Raw genomic sequence first — 17,883 nt, 5'->3', positions numbered from 1 at the left:
AATCTCTGCTGCAAAGTTCCTCACTTCTTCAGGTCATGATTCCAAGCCTGTAATACAATAACTTCCTATCCCACCCCCTCATTATCCTAACTTCATTTTCATGCAAACTTAATGTTGCATTCTGATTCAATGGCATCTCTCTAGTGCTAAAATTCTGAAAGTGCACCATCACCAACTCAACTGAAATATTCTCCAGAGAAAACAATGCACAGAAATTACCTCTCTTAGCTCTCTTTTAAAAACTCTGGTTTGATATCAATTAGCCACTACTTTTTTTATATATATTATTCAGCTTTGCTCTTACGCTTTTTCAGCTTTGGTGACCTGTTTTCTAAATCTTGACCATTCACCCAGACACACTACCTCTTTATTTCTGCCTGAAGTACAGATTGCTATAATCACCCATTCCATTACACACTATCTCAATTAAATCACCTAGAGTGTTAATAACAATATGTTTGCAACTGAAAGTAAATTGGAACTGTCTGGACTCCTGCCAAAATAAGTCATACTTTGTTTAAAAAGTTGCCTCAAGCATCATTCTTATTTCTTTGAAAAGCAAATTGTTTTTGTGCTCATGTGAGAGTTTCCTGTCAGTGAGTTTCAATGGATAGATATTTATTAGTTGGATGATGTCTCAATTCTTTGAATGCATGAGAAATTGATCACTCAATTGCTGCTTCACATGAAATGACAATGTTGAGTTTTGCGATCTGCACAGATGCAAGCTCTCTAATAAAGCAATTCCTTTAAACTTTAATGAGTTATTTTAGCAATAAAACAATTTGGTTATTTGACAAAATTAAAAATCACACAACACCAGGTTATAGTCTGACAGGTTTATTTGGAAGCACTAGCTTTCAGAGTGCAGCGCCTTCCTTAACTGATGAAGAAGCAGCGCTCTGAAAGCTAGAGCTTCCAATTAAACCTGTTGGACTATAACCTGGTGTTGTGTGATTTTTAACTTTGTCCACCCCAGTCCAGCATCGGCTCCTCCACATCTTGGTTACTTGAGGTATTCCAATTAGACGAGTGGGTTAAGATGGTGTTCAAAAGTTTTGGAGCTGAAACCCAGCTTCTGACCGCCATTTAAATCTCCTGATTTTCCAGTGTGCAACTTGCGATCAGGTCACTGGTCTTTTTAGTAGTGTTCTATTGTGTTAGAATTCTTTATCTTGGTAGATGCAGATGGAAGGTAGCTGAGAGATGATTTTAATGTTGTAAATCATCCAGCTTCCAGCCAATTACCAACAAATCAAATTATCTAGATAATTCTAGCGACGAAACGACTGCAAAACATTTCTAACTAGAATGTGCTGCATGAGAGTGTGGAGAAAGATCTAATTGTGCCTTTCAAAAGGAAATTAGCTAAGCACCTGCAGGGGAAATCAAAATGTTAAGCTATGGGGAAAGGGAAGGAGAGTTAGAGCTAAATTACTCTCATTACTTGATGGTCCAAATGATCTCCTTCTCTACTGCAGCAATTACAACTTTAAGACGATAAATGCTGATCACAAAATAATTTGAGTTTCTTACTTACAATATTCTCCTTCCCTGTCCTTTTCAAATAGAACAGTAGGAAACGCAGTTAAATATTGAGTTGTAATAGGTCAGATTACATTTAAGAGTCACGTCTCCCTCCAATTACCAGTTTTAGCAAAACTATATGAACATAAAACACTGAATATTTTGATGATATATTTTAACAATAATTTTGATGACTATTTTTGAGATTTGGTGGGGTAATTCATTTATTGTAATATCTAGACTAACAGATTTGCATTTAAAATTCTGACAGTTGGGCAGATATTCATTGGCTAGTAGAGTCCTTCATTGCTCATTCTCTATTGTCTTTTCATTTCAAGCTTTTTCCTTTCAACCCTTTGATGACAGCAGATCCAACTAAATTCTTCCATATCACTGCTCAAGCCTCTTCCTCCTCAGGTTTTCACCAACACTTGAAAAGACAACAGGAGGTACATGGAAACAGCATCAATTCTGAATCCTTCCATCAGATACCATGCTAACTAAGCCATGCATCAAAAGCTCCTTCATTGTCACTGCTCTCTTCAGTCCTCTGAAGTTCCTTACCAAAATGTACCATGGAAATATCTTCACTACACTGCACAACATTCATGATCACCACCACCTTTATTAGCAGTGACAATAAATCGCAACCTAACTCATAATACTCATGTTCCCAGAATGATTTGAAAAAGAGCACATTTTCCAACTTTAAGAGACAGCCTGTTTCTTGGTAAACCACCAAAGGTACACTGTAATGGTTTCAAGCTGACATGTGAAGTGGTCTGTGGTGTCACACATTCAACTCACCTTCACCACAACATGTAAAAGTTTGCCATCTGATGGGAGATACCAGATACAATATAATGAAGGTTGGAATGCTCAATCCTGAAACACTCCACCTCTAACCTGCATTCTGCCAGGCAACCTATCAGGCTTTCATCCTTTGCACTAAGAACTTTTTTTTTAATTCACTCGTGGGATGTGGATGTTGCTAGTTGGCCTGTATTTATTGCTCACCCCTAACTGCCCTTGAACTGAGCAGCTTGCTAGGCCATTCCAAAGGGCAGTTGAGAGTCAACCACACTGCTGTGGGTACGGAGTCACATGTTGGGCAAACCAGGTGAGGATGGCTGATTTTTTTTCCCCTCAGGACATTGGTAAACCAGATGGGCTTTTCTGACTTAATTATAGTTTCTCAGATTTTTTAATTACAGTTTTTTTTTCTATTAAATTCAAATTCCACCTCTTGCCATAACAGGATTCGAATGCAGGCCCCCAGAGCACTAACTGAGTTTCTGGATTAATAGTCTAGTGATTATACCACTCGGCCATCACCTCCCTTCAATAGTGGAAAAGGTAAAGTGGACAACATTCACTGGAAGAAAACAGAACCATGCCAATTTACTTGTGTATGTGATGTTAAAGCCACGTCCAGTGGTGGAATGATCGGACTGGAATTCCAGGCGGGTGATATGCCCATTGCTGGCCAGCTGGGAAGGCACATCATCACCAGAGAAAGTTCCGAGAACTGTAGAGTCAGCGCTCCCATCATCCTTTATGGTGAGGTAATCAAACTGAGGCTCGATGTCAAAATCATTAAAGATTAGGTGAATCCTGCTCGCTGGTTCTGCAATGATCAGCCACACACAGTTCATGTTGTTGCCATACTCCTCAGGATAGTTTGGTGATAGCACAATGCCGGATGGTGTGGTAAAATTGAAGAAGCAGGAGACTGTCCAAAAAAGTCAGACAATAATATATTTGCACAACATATATCACTAATCCAATCGATACAAACAGTTACATAACATAAACATCAATTACTTTCTGTAAATTAATACCAAAAAACAGCAGGTTAGAAGGAAAAAAAAGAGGCCTTTCATATTTAAAAGGACATTTTCATTGGTCCATAATCATCAAATTAAATATTTAGAATATTCTTTTGTGTGTCATTACACTAACATATTGTTAAAAGTATCTAGAATCCCCACAGGACCTTTGGCCCAACAAGTCCACACTGCCCCTCCCTACCCTATTATCCTATATTAACCCCTGACTTAATGCACCTAACTTACACATCCCTGAACACTATGGGCAAGTTAGCATGGCTAATTCACCTAAACTGCACATCTTTGGACTGTGGGAGGAAACGGGAGCCTCCAGAGGAAATGCACGCAGACACGGGGAGAATATGCAACTCCACACAGATAGTCGCCCAAGGTTGGAACTGAACCTGGGCCTCTGGCGCTGTGAGGAGGCTGTGCTAACCACTGAGCCACCTGCAGCATGTATGGCAATTGATGACAACTCTTTGGTGTTCAAACTCAATTTTTACAAACAATCAAAGAACTTTATCACCGTAGTGATAAAGTAGTGAACATTCATCAATGTGGAGGTGCTGCTTATGTAGAGCAAAAAGGAAAATGCCAGTCCATCAGAAGGAGGCAATCTCCAATTGACATCCAGGTTGCCTTTAAAATGATGAACAGTTTTGGATGAGTGAAGATAGAAAGACCGAAGAATCAGTGATTATTTGTCAGCGAGGAAAGGGAAAGAGATTTCTTTGTGCAGAGCTATTACAGAATGCCGCAGGACAAATTGAAGAAGAGACCACTGCAATAAGGGAAATCAGGATATTTGAAGTGGTGAATGGTACAGGACTATGGGGAGACATTAGAAGCGGAGATTAACTTTGAATTCCTCTTACAACAAGGTAGCACAGCTGTGTCTGTTTTATCTACAAATTTCAATCATGTTTTGATATTCTTTACCATAAACCTATACCTACTTTGGTGAAGGCAGATGAGTGTGTTTCTGGGGAATAGAAGGAATTAAATTTAACCTTATCCCAGTAAGTCATCACGAACTGTTCACCATAACAGTGAAAGGTAATACATAAAACAAAGTAATTACATCATCATTGACTAACAGTATTTACTATGCCTTTTCAAATACGGATTAAGCAGGAATATTCTTGACTAATTTTATCATCTTATTATTACAAAAAAGCTCTCATTTTATTTAAATTATATTTTTGCGAACTTTCCTCAAAACGTTCAGCTGAACAAATCTATAGAATTTACTTTGATAGTTGAATACATTTTGAATCCAAAAATGGCGAAGTTTGAAGGTAGTTTTGCACTGGCTTATGAACCTGAAATATCAATTTAGTCCCAAAACCTCCTATCAAGAGCATCCAAATGCTTCGATTTCTGGTCTGCTAAAACAGAGATGATTGTTTTTTAGTTACTGGTATGCAAGGAACAAAGAACATCACAGCACAGGAACAGGTCTGTGCCAACCATGATGCCATTCTAAACTAACCACAGCTACCTACCAAATGCCCATGTCAGTATACTCTCTGTCTGTTCATGTGCCTGCCTCAATGCCTCCAAAAGCAATGCTATAATATCTGCTTGTACCACCACCCTGTCAGAGTGCTTCAGCTTCCTACCGCCCCATGTAAAAAACTTGCCTCGCACATCTCCTTCAAACATGAAAATTATATTTGCAAAAGCTAGTCACAATTGACAATGAAGACTAAGCTGCCTGTCTGTCACTCAGTATGCCAGTGGACCTAGTCACCATTTTCCAGGCTTGGGAAACACCTAAACCAAATTGATGCTTAAACTTCCAAAAAAGTGAATATATGAAGTAGCCATCTCTGATAGTGCCATCATCTAACCAGCTGTGGAGAAAAGGTAGCCTGATATGATGGATCTCACATGTTTATGTTGGAGTCATTCCATTTAAGCACAAGAATATTTTGAATCCATAAAAAAATTCTTTCACTTTAATATTGCCCCAGAAAACAGGTATCTATCATAAGATGTTTCCAGTGTATTTGATAAATCAAAAAGCAACAAATGAAATATTCTCACAGAAGCCGTGTTTGAAAAGTTCAAAAAGCATTGAAGTAAAAAGTCAAGTCATCAAAAAGATTTCAATTTAAGGATTCTTACAGACGCAGCTTGGTTTGTTACCGGACCACTGATTATTTTGTTGGCATGAAATGGTCCGCTCTCCAACTAATTCAAAGGCTGATTGGCATTCAAATGTCAACGTGTCGCCGTGTAAAAAACTGTCTCCACTTCTTTTACCATAAGCAGGAACACCGGGGTCACCACAGCTTCCCTTTTCAATTTCTGGGAGAAAAGAGAAAGAGATCAATGAGTCAAGGCTGGTATACAGAATATTCCAAAGTGAAATATCAGCTCATGAACTTGGAAAAGGCTGAAAAAATGCAATGTATCTTTCAACCCCTTGAAAGAAAGGAGTAATATTAAAGTGCAGTTGCCTGTTTAAAATTAGGCCACCACTGGGAGATTTTGAACGGACTTAAGTTTTGATGGAACAATAACATTCTGCTCATATATTGCCCGCTCCTCCTTTCTCATTCTCTCTCTTCAGCTACTGTCATAGGCCTTCAGGAATGACCTCCTCTAGCTCAATCTTTTACCTCCAAATTAGGAAGCTGCCTTTCAGAGGTTAAGTTTTTCATGAGCTGTTTGCCAGCATCATGAAAGGTACTCACCACGAGAACTAATTCAGTTCCAAACTGACTCCTCCAGGCATCTGCCACACAATCATTGCTCACTGCTCTAATTAACCCACATGTCATAATTATTGACTTATTATGCATAGCCATACTATTGTACATATTTGATTTTCTTTCTGACTAATTTAATGCTTGCTTTCTTTCATTTGTATGAATTGCATTAGGACCAGAGCAAGTGGAACAGGTAGTTGGATCTATTAAGAAGGAAAATTGAGATTTCAATGAAAAAAATCAGAATTGGAAACTTTGCAATAACTATAGGACCCACAAGCAAAAAAGTGTAAGGGTCATTGTGGTACTAAAGCATGATTGCTGTCATTAATCTTGGAAAATGACAGCCTTTGCCAGTTGGATTTGCACTGTTACATTTATGTGCACAAAGTGCTCTATGGTGAAAAGTGATTAACAAGTCCTGATTTTATTTGAATTTTCCTTGATTATTTGAATACACTTGCACAAAAATATCAAAAAATTCCACCTTGCTAAAACAGGATCAACCAGGCTTTTCAGAAAGTTCATTTAATCATAATTACTTCTGAACAAACCCTGCAGCCTGAGAATCTAAATTTATATTTGTTGAATATCAAGAGTCTTCATTAGTTGTTTAAAAATACTTCTGCAGCTTTTTTTTTTTAGCTTTTACCTTAGTCCAACTTAATGTCCAAAATTTTTAATTAACTTCCTGTAAAAATCATAAAAAGTGAAAGACAAAACTTGCTTGTTATTTAATGGCTTGCAATCTGCGAGAATTCTTCAATGTGATTGGCTGCTTAATTTGTTTGATAGCATGACTGATGCTAGTTGCTGAGATTTCCTATTACTGGTGACAGAATGAAAGTGATATCAGTATGGTTGAAATCCTGAGCTCAGAAATATTTACAGGAAGGCATGATCATCCACTCAGGGTTTCGTCAGTTAAAAACTGACTAGGGACAGGACAGGAATGCAACATAAAGGTAGGATTGTTGTTCTGCGTATCTTTATTCCACAAAGCTGCATTCCTAGTGGGAAGCTATATTTGCTTAAATGATATCCTGCAGGACTAATTCTCTCACTCTTAAACCTTGTAAGAGCAACTTCAACTGAATAATCAGAATCAGCCCCTTAATGTTTTCTTTACTCCTGCTAAAAATGCATGAAACATTCAATTATCCCCAACTTGATCATCCCTGAAAAAGATCCAAATAAATGAGACTTTTTTTTAAACTAAAAAAAGTGAAACTTGATTGCAATTTCCGAATACCCATTCAAAAACTGAACTACTCACATCAGAAATAAAAATATCTTCTCTCTGCCTGCAAATTGTGGCAAAATATTAAGCATATTTGTATAAAGTGAATTTCTGATTTTATTTTCAAGGCTAAGGGAAATCTCACCCTTACATGCTGTTCTGCTCAAACCGTTGCACATTAAGATGAAGACAACTCAGGAACTGAAGGGGAAAGATATACAGCAATAAATCTAGAAACTCCAATAAAACCACTGTGAGGTTGGCAGGTATATTGGTATGTCATTAAAGCTTATTGAACTCTGGTGCCAAGTAATAATTGCTTGATATATGAAAAGCTGTTTTGAGTCAATTTGTGGGCGGCTAGGTTATTAAAGATTATTTAATAATCATACATTCGAAACATAATAAGTATTCAAAACAATATTGCCTTAATTGTGTTTGGCTTTGCTTAAAGCACTCACTCTTATCAAATTGTGACTTCTGTAATTCCTTCAAAGATGTAATTGGTACCATTCACTATAGATAACAATTTTATTAAAAATGCCATAATTTTATCTGTGCATTGTATACACCAGGGCCTGCCTTTGGATACAATTTACCTGTTTATAGAAATATTAATTCATTTGTAGTTCTTGGGCTTTGCAAAACAAAAACTTGAAAAAGGAAAAGAATTTGAATGAAATTTGTAAATACTCAGTAGTAATTGGGACCAGGTGGACCTCATTAACTAACTGACATTCTTGATTGTGGTTGTTAACCTGGGCCAATCAGGAACTTCGTAGTTATAAGGTCCACCTGGTCCCAATCACCACACCCACTTACTGAAAGCAGTGAGATCACATGTATTCTATTAGAAGCTGTGACTATTTTCAAGTCGAGCAATCAGCATGTATTAAATCCAGCTCAAAGCCCTCATGTCTTATACCTTTCCTCCATTGGCTAAAGCACTGGGTGGAATTTTAAAATTTGCAGAGGTGTTGGAAGAGGCATTGTTTGCTGCCTGCTCCTTATACTGAGTTGCGGATGAGAATTTAAGTTAACGGCTTAATCAAAATGACAGGAGTAGAGTTAGTTGCGTAATAGCTGACATTCAGTATCTCATCCAAAGGTTGTGCTTTGCACTGCAGAATCAGAGATGTACAGCATACAAAGAGGTCACTGAAGGTTCTTCTGGTGCAGTGGTAGTGTCCCTACCTCTGAGACAGGAAGTCCAAATACAAGTCTCACCTGCTCCAGAGATGTATCAACAACAATGGTGACTGGAAGATATCTGCAAACAGGTTATGTGGTTCATCATGACAGTGCTGACAGCAGAAAGCCATTCAGTTTCAATAACATTTTTTGGAGTTGTTAGTTCCTTCCTCGCTGGAGAGAGCATTTCAAGTGCATAACCAAGTACTTTTACAAAAATATCCAGAGGGTTTCTGCCTTACACGCTGTGAACTTCAGACCCTTATGATCCTCTGGGTGACTTTGCCTTGAATCTCTGCTCATCCACGACCATCTCAAATTTTCTAGCTCTTTATCTAAATCGATGCCTCCTATATATTGAACCTTCTATCAAGGGAAATAGGATTTTGCTATCCATTCAATCTGCACAGCAGTTATGTCCAACATTGACTGACTGTATCTAAGCTAGCTCAAGATAATTTTACCTTTCTGATCAAACCATCACCCAATTGGAAAATGGGCAAATAAGGAAATTGTGCTTTCTAAGATTCTGTCAGTCAGAGGACACCCCCTCCCATACAGCCCCCATCCAGTCCAAAACCCTTCTCAGTCAAAAATCTCTGTCTCACAGACAAATGTTTTCAATGACACAGCCTCTGATTTGAAAGATTCACAAACTGAGAGAAGAAAAATATTGTCATCTCCCTCTTAAGCAGCAGGCCTTGAATTTATAAATGGGCATTCCCTAGTTTTAGACTCCTCCATTAGGGGAAGTATTGACCTGGATTTTAATTTTGATTATCTCTGTTGCTCCAAAATAACAGGCAAACCCAGAACACCCATCCTTGAACAAGGGACCCACCGTTTTTACAGGGTGGGAATGCAGAATTTCACATGTGCACACTTCTGTGGACAGTAGCCCAAATAAATCAGTCGCTGCCTCTGCTCATATCTAATTTTGGTCTCCCAGGTGTTTCAAAGGTTATGTGCTGATCAGAGACCCGGTAGGAACAGATGTGGACATTTAGAGAAGCAACCTATCCTTTGAAAAGTTGAGTGCCTTTGAAATTGTTTAAAGTGGCAATGGAAGACCATATATAAGTGTATAAGCTAATTAGTTGTCCAGTTCATTGGAACTGCCAACAGAGTTCTCTTTGAGTGTTGATACGAGCCTGACTGGATTTCTACTTCAAGACTGTTTGAACAACCTTCCATTTTCACAGTCAGGTACCTACTATTTCAGTTTTATTCATGGATTCAAGTGTTTGCAGAAACTGAACTATTTTTTTTTCAATTTTAATTTTTTTTTATTTAACCCCCCACACTACCGCCTAACTGCGGTAGTGCTTACTTTTTTCCCCAGCACCCATGGTGTGTGTGTGCAGGTGTGAGACACAGTGAAAGACACAAAGTGCACAAATCTTTATTCAATTCCACCACCAGGAAGATAGGAAAACACCCGGGTGGCCAGTGACAAACACTGCCCTTCACATCAAAGGGCAGTGCTGTGTGATCAAAACAGTGAAGGGGGAGGGTAGGGACTAAATCAAAATAGAATTGGAGGGAGAAATGATGCACTCCACTACACTCCTGTTCTTATCTGCCAGCCAGGGCTCCCTGATTGGGCTAGATTAACAGCCTCTATTGGGAACTCTTACTTTATGAAGTTCACCTGGCTGCCCTCATTACAATCACTGCAGAGAGGACCCACACAACACACAATGGGTATGAGCAGCATCACAGCAAAGCACATCAAAGACAGCAGTGCCACATACTTGAAGGGTTAACAAATGTTGCATTGCTTAGTCATGAAGCGTGCCCTGGCTGTTCCTTTGGAATGTAACTCAATTCATTGGGGAAAGTTAAGGAAATGAGGTACACCTGCACAACTGGGCCAAATGAACGTATAAAAAAATATTTGCATGGGAATTGGGGATGACTGCTGTTGCATATTGGCTGAAAGATTTGGGAAATTGAGTTTGTCCAGTGGCTGCAGCTATTCAACAGACATCTCTCCTCTTGTGTTTGGTTGAGGCTTTGCAGCTTGTCTTTCGTCTCCCAGCTGGTCCAGGGTCAGGCCGCGGACGGGATCCCACCGCACACCTGAGCGTCCTCCAACTGGTGCACTACGTCGGGTCCGAGCACCGCCGTTTTAAGGCGTCGGATGGCGGTGGCCACGTACCGGACGTCTACCGCTGCCCTGCTCGCTATGTCCTGCGGTAGCGTCCAGCTCAGGCCCCCAGCACCCAGCACGTCCCCGACCCTGGTCACCCTCACCACCATGGCCCTCCCCTCCGACAGCCACTCGAACCCGCGAGTACGGAGGTGCGGATTCCTGAGCAACGGCTCCCTGACGACAGCCGCTACTCCAGCCGGAGGGTAGGCGCGACGCGATTCGACCATGTTCCAGACAGTGATCTGGTCCTGGTAAAAGACAGGCAGCGTCTTGAGGGCGACCTCCAAACTGTCACGGTCGACGAACAGGAGCTGCGTGTACTGAACTGTTATTGAATTTTAATGGTTGTTCTGGGAGATTATCCACTTAAGTAAAATGCTTGTTGTGAGGGCTAATGGTATTACAGGAAGTCAAAAAAAAGTAAATCACTTGCCATCAATAAAGCTTTTATTAGTAAGGTTCCAGTCAGACTGAAAGCAGCTGTTTGAGGGTAAATCAACAGCAGGAATGTGGGAGGCATTCAAAAAGGTACTTTGGATGGGTGTGGTGCGAGAGGAAATAGTAAAGAAAGAAGTACCCGCCCAACATATTTCTTTTAGGATGAAATGTAGGAGCATCAAGCCCAGAAATCCATGGATAGCTACAAATATATTGGTTAGCTCTGTTGGCTGGACATCTGGTTTGCAATACACAGTGGTGTGAAAAGCACGGGTTCAATTCCTGTACAGATGAGGTTACCATGAAAGACTCTTCTTCTCAACTTTTCCCCTCACCTGAGATGCACCCTCAGGCTAAACCACCACCAGTTGTCTCTGTCTCTATGAAGAGAGCAGCCTATGGTCTGATAAGACTATGGTGACTTTAAATTTCATGTTGGAAACTGATAAAGAAGAAAAAGGTTCATGCAATCCTGGATAACTTAGCAATTTGAATCCAAAATTGACTTAATGACAGGAGATAAAGGCTAGTCGTAGAAGGCTGTTCGCATGACTGACCCCAGGATGTAGTGGCAAGATCATAGCTATGTCTCTTATCGTTTGTGATAGCCATAAATGATGTAGCTGAGATAAGTGTCTTTGCTGAAAATGTGCTGCTGGAAAAGCACAGCAGGTCAGGCAACATCCAGGGAACAGGAGAATCGACGTTTCGGGCATAAGCCCTTCTTCAGGAATGTCTTCATAAGTGTCTTTGCGGATGACACAAAGATTGGCTGGTTGGTTTTAGTTTACCATAACACCATCAGATACAGATGCAGAATGAAGCCATTTAGACAATCTAGACTGCTCCTCCATTTAATCATAGTTAATATTTTTCTCAACCCCATTGCCCTGCGTTAAAAATCACACAACACCAGGTTATAGTCCAACAGGTTTAATTGGAAGCACACAAGCTTTCAGAGCGTCGTTCCTTCATCACCTGATGAAGGAGCGACACTCCGAAAGCTAATGTGCTTTCAATTAAACCTGTTGGACTATAACCTGGTGTTGTGATTTTTAACTTTGTAAACCCCAGTCCAACACCAGCATCTCTAAACCATTGCCCTGCATTCTCCCTGTAACCTTTTGATCTCCTTAATCAAGAACTTATCCACCTCTGTCTGAAATATGCTCAAACAGTTGCCTCCACAGCCTTATGTGGCAATGAATTCCACAGAATCATTATTCTCTGGCTGAAGAAATTCCTCCTTACATCCGTTTTAAAGGATCATCTCTTCACTTTGAATCTGTGGTCTTGGGTCCTAATCTCTCCTGCGACTTGAAAAATATCTTCTCCACAACCATTCTATCCAAGCCTCTCAGGGTTCTGTAAGTTTCACTGAGAACTCCCCATACTCCTATCCACCACCTCATCCTTCTAAACTTCATCAATTACACCCATAGTCCTCAATCCCTCATCATATGACCTGCTCTTCATTCCTGGTAAAAATCTCCTCTGGACTCCCTCCAAGGCCAGTATGTCCTTAGATATGGGGCTAAAACTGTTTACAATATTCCAAATGTGGTCTGACCAGAGCCTTATACAGCACCAGTAATACACCCTTGCTCTTGTATTCTACTCCCCTCCAAATGAGTGCTAACTTTGCATTTGTTTTTCTAACTGCAAACTGAACCTAGAGAATCCTGAATTTGGATCCTCTGTCCCTTCGTGCTTCAGATTTCTGAAGCCTTTCCACATTTACAAAATAGAGTACACCTCTATTCTTCCTATCAAAGTGGATAATCTCTCATGTTCCCAAAGTGTATTCTATCTGCCACTTCTTGTCCACTCTCATGGCCTGAATAAGTTCTATTGCAGCTTCCCTGCTTCCTCGACAGAACATGACTCCACACCTATCCTTGTGTCACCCACAAATTTAGCAACATTACTGTCGGTTCCTTCATCCAGGTTGTTAACATATCACGTGAATAGTTGTGTTCCTAACACAGATCTCTGCTGAATTTCACTAGTCACCAGCTGGGGATCCCTTTATCCCCACTTTTTGCTTCTGCCAGTTAGCCAAACCATACCAGTACCTTGCCCCTAACACCATGAGCTCTCTTCTTATTTAACAGCTTCCTGTACAGCACCTTGTCAAAAGCCTTCTGGAAATCCCAACAGATATCATCCAATGGTTCTCTTTTACTTGTTACCTCCTCACAGAATTCCAAAAGATTTTTCAGGCATGCTGACTTAACCCTATTTTCAGGAGGAAATAAACAGATTGGTCAGATGGACAGATCAGTGACAGATGTAATAGAACCCTGACAAATATGAGGTGTTTCATTTGGGAAAAGGGAACAAGATCAGTGCATACTCAGTGAAGCTGAGGGAAACAGATAGATCTTTGGGTGCTTGTCCACAGATCCCTGAAGGTGGCAGGACAGATTAATAGGGTCGTTAAGGCATCCAGGATGCTTCCTTTATCTGTCATGGTGCAGATTACAAGACCAGGGTGGTCATGTTGGAGCTGTACAGAGCTTTGATTGGAACTTTGACTTGTGTGTAGATCTGATCACCATAAGACGGAAAAGACGTGATTGTACTGGAGGGGGGGGGGGGGGCAAATAAGATTCACCAGAACATAGTCTGGGGTGGTACATTTCAGCTATGAGAAAAGACTGGACAAACTCAGTTTCATTTCTTGAAGGTTGAGGGGAACCTGAAAAAGGTGTATAATATGATTAGGGGCATGAAGGGGTTGGTCCCAGAAGACTGGAAAATGGTTAACGCAACACGCCAGTTTAAGAAAGGAGGGAGGCAGAAGATCGGAAATTATAGGCCAGTTAGCCTGACCTCAGTTGTTAGTAAGATTTTAGAATCGATTATTAAAAATGAGGTTGCAGAGTTTTTGGAAGTACATGATAAAATAGGGCTCAGTAAGGATAAAGAGTGGTGTGTGGGGGACATGGATTGACATGTATTAGATTAGACTCCCTACAGTATGGAAACAGGCCTTTTGGCCCAACAAGTCCACACCGACCATCTGAAGAGTAATCCACCCAGACCCATTCCCCTACTCTATATTTACCCCTGACTACCACACCTAACACCATGGGCAATTTAGCATGGCCAATTTCCCTGACTTGCACATCTTTGGATTGTGGGAGAAAAGAAGAGCACCCAAAGGAAATCCACGCCGACATGAGGAGAGTGTGCAAACTCCACACAGACAGTCACCCAATGTGGGAATTACACCCAGGTCCCTAGTGCTATAAGGCAGCAGTGCTAACCACTGTGACACTGTACTGCCCCAAAATATTGCCAATAAGTTGGAATTAGGGCTATCAAAAGCCAAGGGAGGATATGTGGAGAAGTTGCCTTGGAGGTGATGAAGGGATCAGATGATGGTTTTCGGGGACATTGGCTGGATTGGACAGTCTGAGTGTCCATGGGGCTGTTGGCATGAAGTGGAATGTGCTGGCATGCAGTGTGTGGTGTGTTGAAGGCTTAGCAAGGGTGAGTGTAGAGTGATACTTTGCATTTTAATTTCTTTAAAATTGCAATACAGAGCCAATTCACCATGGCAAGGCTTCTGTCCAGCTGGTCTCCACACTTGTTCCTATATCATCTGATCCAATGCTAGGGAACTTCATCACTCCTGAATAAAAATCCCAACTTCTGAATCAGTTTTGATTGCACAAGTTTGTGGAGTCAGGAAATGCACTGACTCTGCACTCCAAATCCATGAGTGAAAACTCAGCCCCTCCTCTCAGTCTCCACCCTGTTTAATCTCCTCAAGGTCTTTTGTGTTTCACTAAGGTCACTTTGCATTCTTCTGAACACCAATGGAATACAGGCTGAAGCTTTTCCAGCTTCTGACTTGCGTTAACCGTTTCTGCAACAATCCAATTCCGGGCATTGGTGTTGACTCATCAAAGTAGTGAGGACAACTAAAGTACAAGGCATAACTAGAGAAATGGCCAGATTTTCAATCTGAATAAACCAAGACTGATGTACTGAAAATGACATGGAAATCCATGAATTTTGAGAAAAGAAAACTCTTGCCATGACAGATTACTTGAATGTAGTGATGAGCAGACTTCAAAAGCTGCATAATGTGAAACCTGCAGCACTCTGCAAATCACCCTCTGAGCCATTCAACACAGTTGGTAGATAGTGCTCACTGAATGGATACAAATGTGTGCAGATATGGGAGATATAAGATGTTTTGACAAAGCCTTGAGGTCTGTATATTAACTTTCCTACCAGAAGCAGGCACCATCAAAATATTCAGAATATCATCTTACAGCAAAAGTTTGAAAACTTTCAGAGCCTCGTCAGTGACCAGCATATGGTGCAGGAGACATGCATGACATAATTCTCCCAGAGGGATCTGAAGCCAGAACGAGATGAAGCCGACCACTATGCTTAATTATAATCAAACAAAACTCTGGGAATAAATGGGATTCCAGATGTCGGAAAGGGACAATCAACAGCTTTGAGATGCAATGATCATCTCCCTCTTAAAAAAAACACAAGCGCAGGAAATCTACAACACACACACACAGAGGAAGCAGGAGAAACTCAAAGTCTGGTATCATCTGTGGAGTGAGAAACAAAGTGAACATTTGGAGACTGGTATGACTCTACTTAAGAACTCAGTGTGCTGCTTGAAGGGGCAAGGTAGGTTTGGCAGACAGCATTTATATTCCAAACAATGATCCTCCTCACATCCAGCAGGTTAAAACTCTTCAGGCTCTTAAAGGATTCAATCAAATTGCTTTTCAGTCTTCTAAATTCCAGCATTTGCAAGTTTAGCCTGTCCAACCTTTCCTCATAACACAACCCACTCATTGCAGATATTGGTCTAGGAAGCAGCTGAACTGTTTCCTACACAATTACATCCTTCCTTAACTAAGGTGACTGAACATCAGACAGTCTTATCAGTGATTATCCTCCATATGTTTACATTCAAATCCCCTCAGAAGGAAGGATAACTCTCTATGATGCCTCTTGTTTACTGGATGTACCCACACAGGTTAGTGATTCATGCACTAGAACATTCCAGATCCTTCTGCATCTGAAAGCACGACAATCTCTTACCATTTCGAAAATAAGCTTCCTTTTTACTCTTCTTGCTAAAATGGATAATTTCACATTTTCTCACATGATACTCCACTTGCCAGTTTGTTGTTCACTCACTTGATCTATCAATATCTTTTTGACCTCCTAAATGCTGCTTCACAACTTACTTTCCTACGTTTTTTGTATCATCAGCAAATTTGGTAACTGTATGTTTCATCACATCAACCACACTATTATTGTATATTTCAGATGGTTAAGGTCCCAGAACTAATCATTGTGGCACACCAATAGTTAACACTTTGCCAGTTTGAAAAATATCATTTTATGCCTATTCCCTGTTTCCTGTTAGCCAGCCAAACTTCTATCCATGCCAATATGAAACCCTTAAACTTTGAACTTTTATTTTCCACAACAACCTTTGATGTGGCACTTTATTAAATACCATCTGGAAATCTAAATGCAATGTATTTGTTGGTTCCCCTTCATCCATAGCACGTTGCTTCCTCAAAAGACTCTAATACATTGGCTAAACATGATTCCCCTTCACAAAAGCAGGTTCCCTTTGCCTAATGACCTTGAATTTATCTAAATGTCCTGCCATAACTTCTTCCATAACAGGCTTGCTTTGGTCCCCCTTTTTTTTAAATAGGAGCTACGTTTGCACTGTCCCCTGGTGCTACCTGGCCTGCATTTTCAACTTTGTTTCTGAGTTTATTTCAGATTTACAGCACTTACAGTATTTTGTTTTTGTGTTAATGTGAGTGTAAAGCTGCAGCGTTAACTGAGAGCAAATGATACTCATTGAAACTTTGAATGCAAAAACTGCACTCTCGGGTCTCTTGTAGGCATAGTGGGAGTTCAAGCCTCACTTGCTCCAAAGGTGTGAACTGGTTAATTAAAACATAAAACTGGTTCTTCTGCAGAGAGGAATTGGCTCTGAGCAAGGATCGGGTCCAGAAAATGTTGAAAATGGTGTTTGTGCTGAACTATGAATTTATAATGAAACCCTTGTCAGTCTCTAAAAGGGACTTCATCTGACGAATATGCAGCGCTCTGAAAGCTTGTGATTTCCAATAGACCAGCTGGACTATAGACTGGTGTCATGTGACTTCTGATTTGGTTCACCCCAGTCCAACAATGGCACCTTCACATCATTGGTTTGTTAAACATAAGACACCTCCTCCCATCCTGCCCCCTGTAAAAACGCCATCCCATTCTCCCAATTCCTTCGTCTCCGCCGCATCTGCTCCCAGGAGGACCAGTTCAAAATACGTACAACACAGATGGCCTCCTTCTTCAAGGACCGCAATTTTCCCCCCGACGTGGTCGACGGTGCCCTCCACCGCATCTCCTCCACTTCCCGCTCCTCCGCCCTTGAGCCCCGCCCCTCCAACCGCCACCAGGACAGAACCCCACTGGTCCTCACCTACCACCCCACCAATCTCCATGTACAGCGCATCATCCGCCGTCACTTCCGCCACCTCCAAACAGACCCCAGCACCAAGGATATATTTCCCTCCCCTCCCCTATCAGCTGTCCGTAGAGACCACTCCCTCCGCGACTCCCTTGTCAGATCCACACCCCCCACCGACCCAACCACCACTCCCGGCACCTTCCCTTGCAACCGCAGGAGGTGCAACACTTGCGCCCACACCTCCCCCCTCACTCCTCTCCAAGGCCCAAAAGGAAACTCCCATATCCGCCACAGATCCACCT

General features: G+C 41.1%; 1 protein-coding gene across 1 annotated transcript in view; it reads right to left on the bottom strand.

Annotated features, from left to right (window-relative positions):
* Positions 1–17,883, bottom strand: part of LOC122548600 (CUB and sushi domain-containing protein 1-like) — a 2,366,391-nt gene that overhangs the window by 506,349 nt on the left and 1,842,159 nt on the right. Inside the window, exons 13-14 of the mRNA XM_043687435.1 lie at positions 5,490–5,672; positions 2,933–3,259 (exon numbers count right to left, since the gene is read on the bottom strand). Coding sequence (XP_043543370.1) covers positions 2,933–3,259; positions 5,490–5,672 — 510 coding nt within the window. The remainder of the gene's footprint in view (positions 1–2,932; positions 3,260–5,489; positions 5,673–17,883) is intronic.

Source organism: Chiloscyllium plagiosum, chromosome 3 (genome assembly GCF_004010195.1).
Source record: "Chiloscyllium plagiosum isolate BGI_BamShark_2017 chromosome 3, ASM401019v2, whole genome shotgun sequence".
NCBI classification, from domain to species: domain Eukaryota; kingdom Metazoa; phylum Chordata; class Chondrichthyes; order Orectolobiformes; family Hemiscylliidae; genus Chiloscyllium; species Chiloscyllium plagiosum.
Note: the sequence above shows the minus strand (reverse complement) of the source record. Positions and strands in the feature narration are given on the sequence as shown.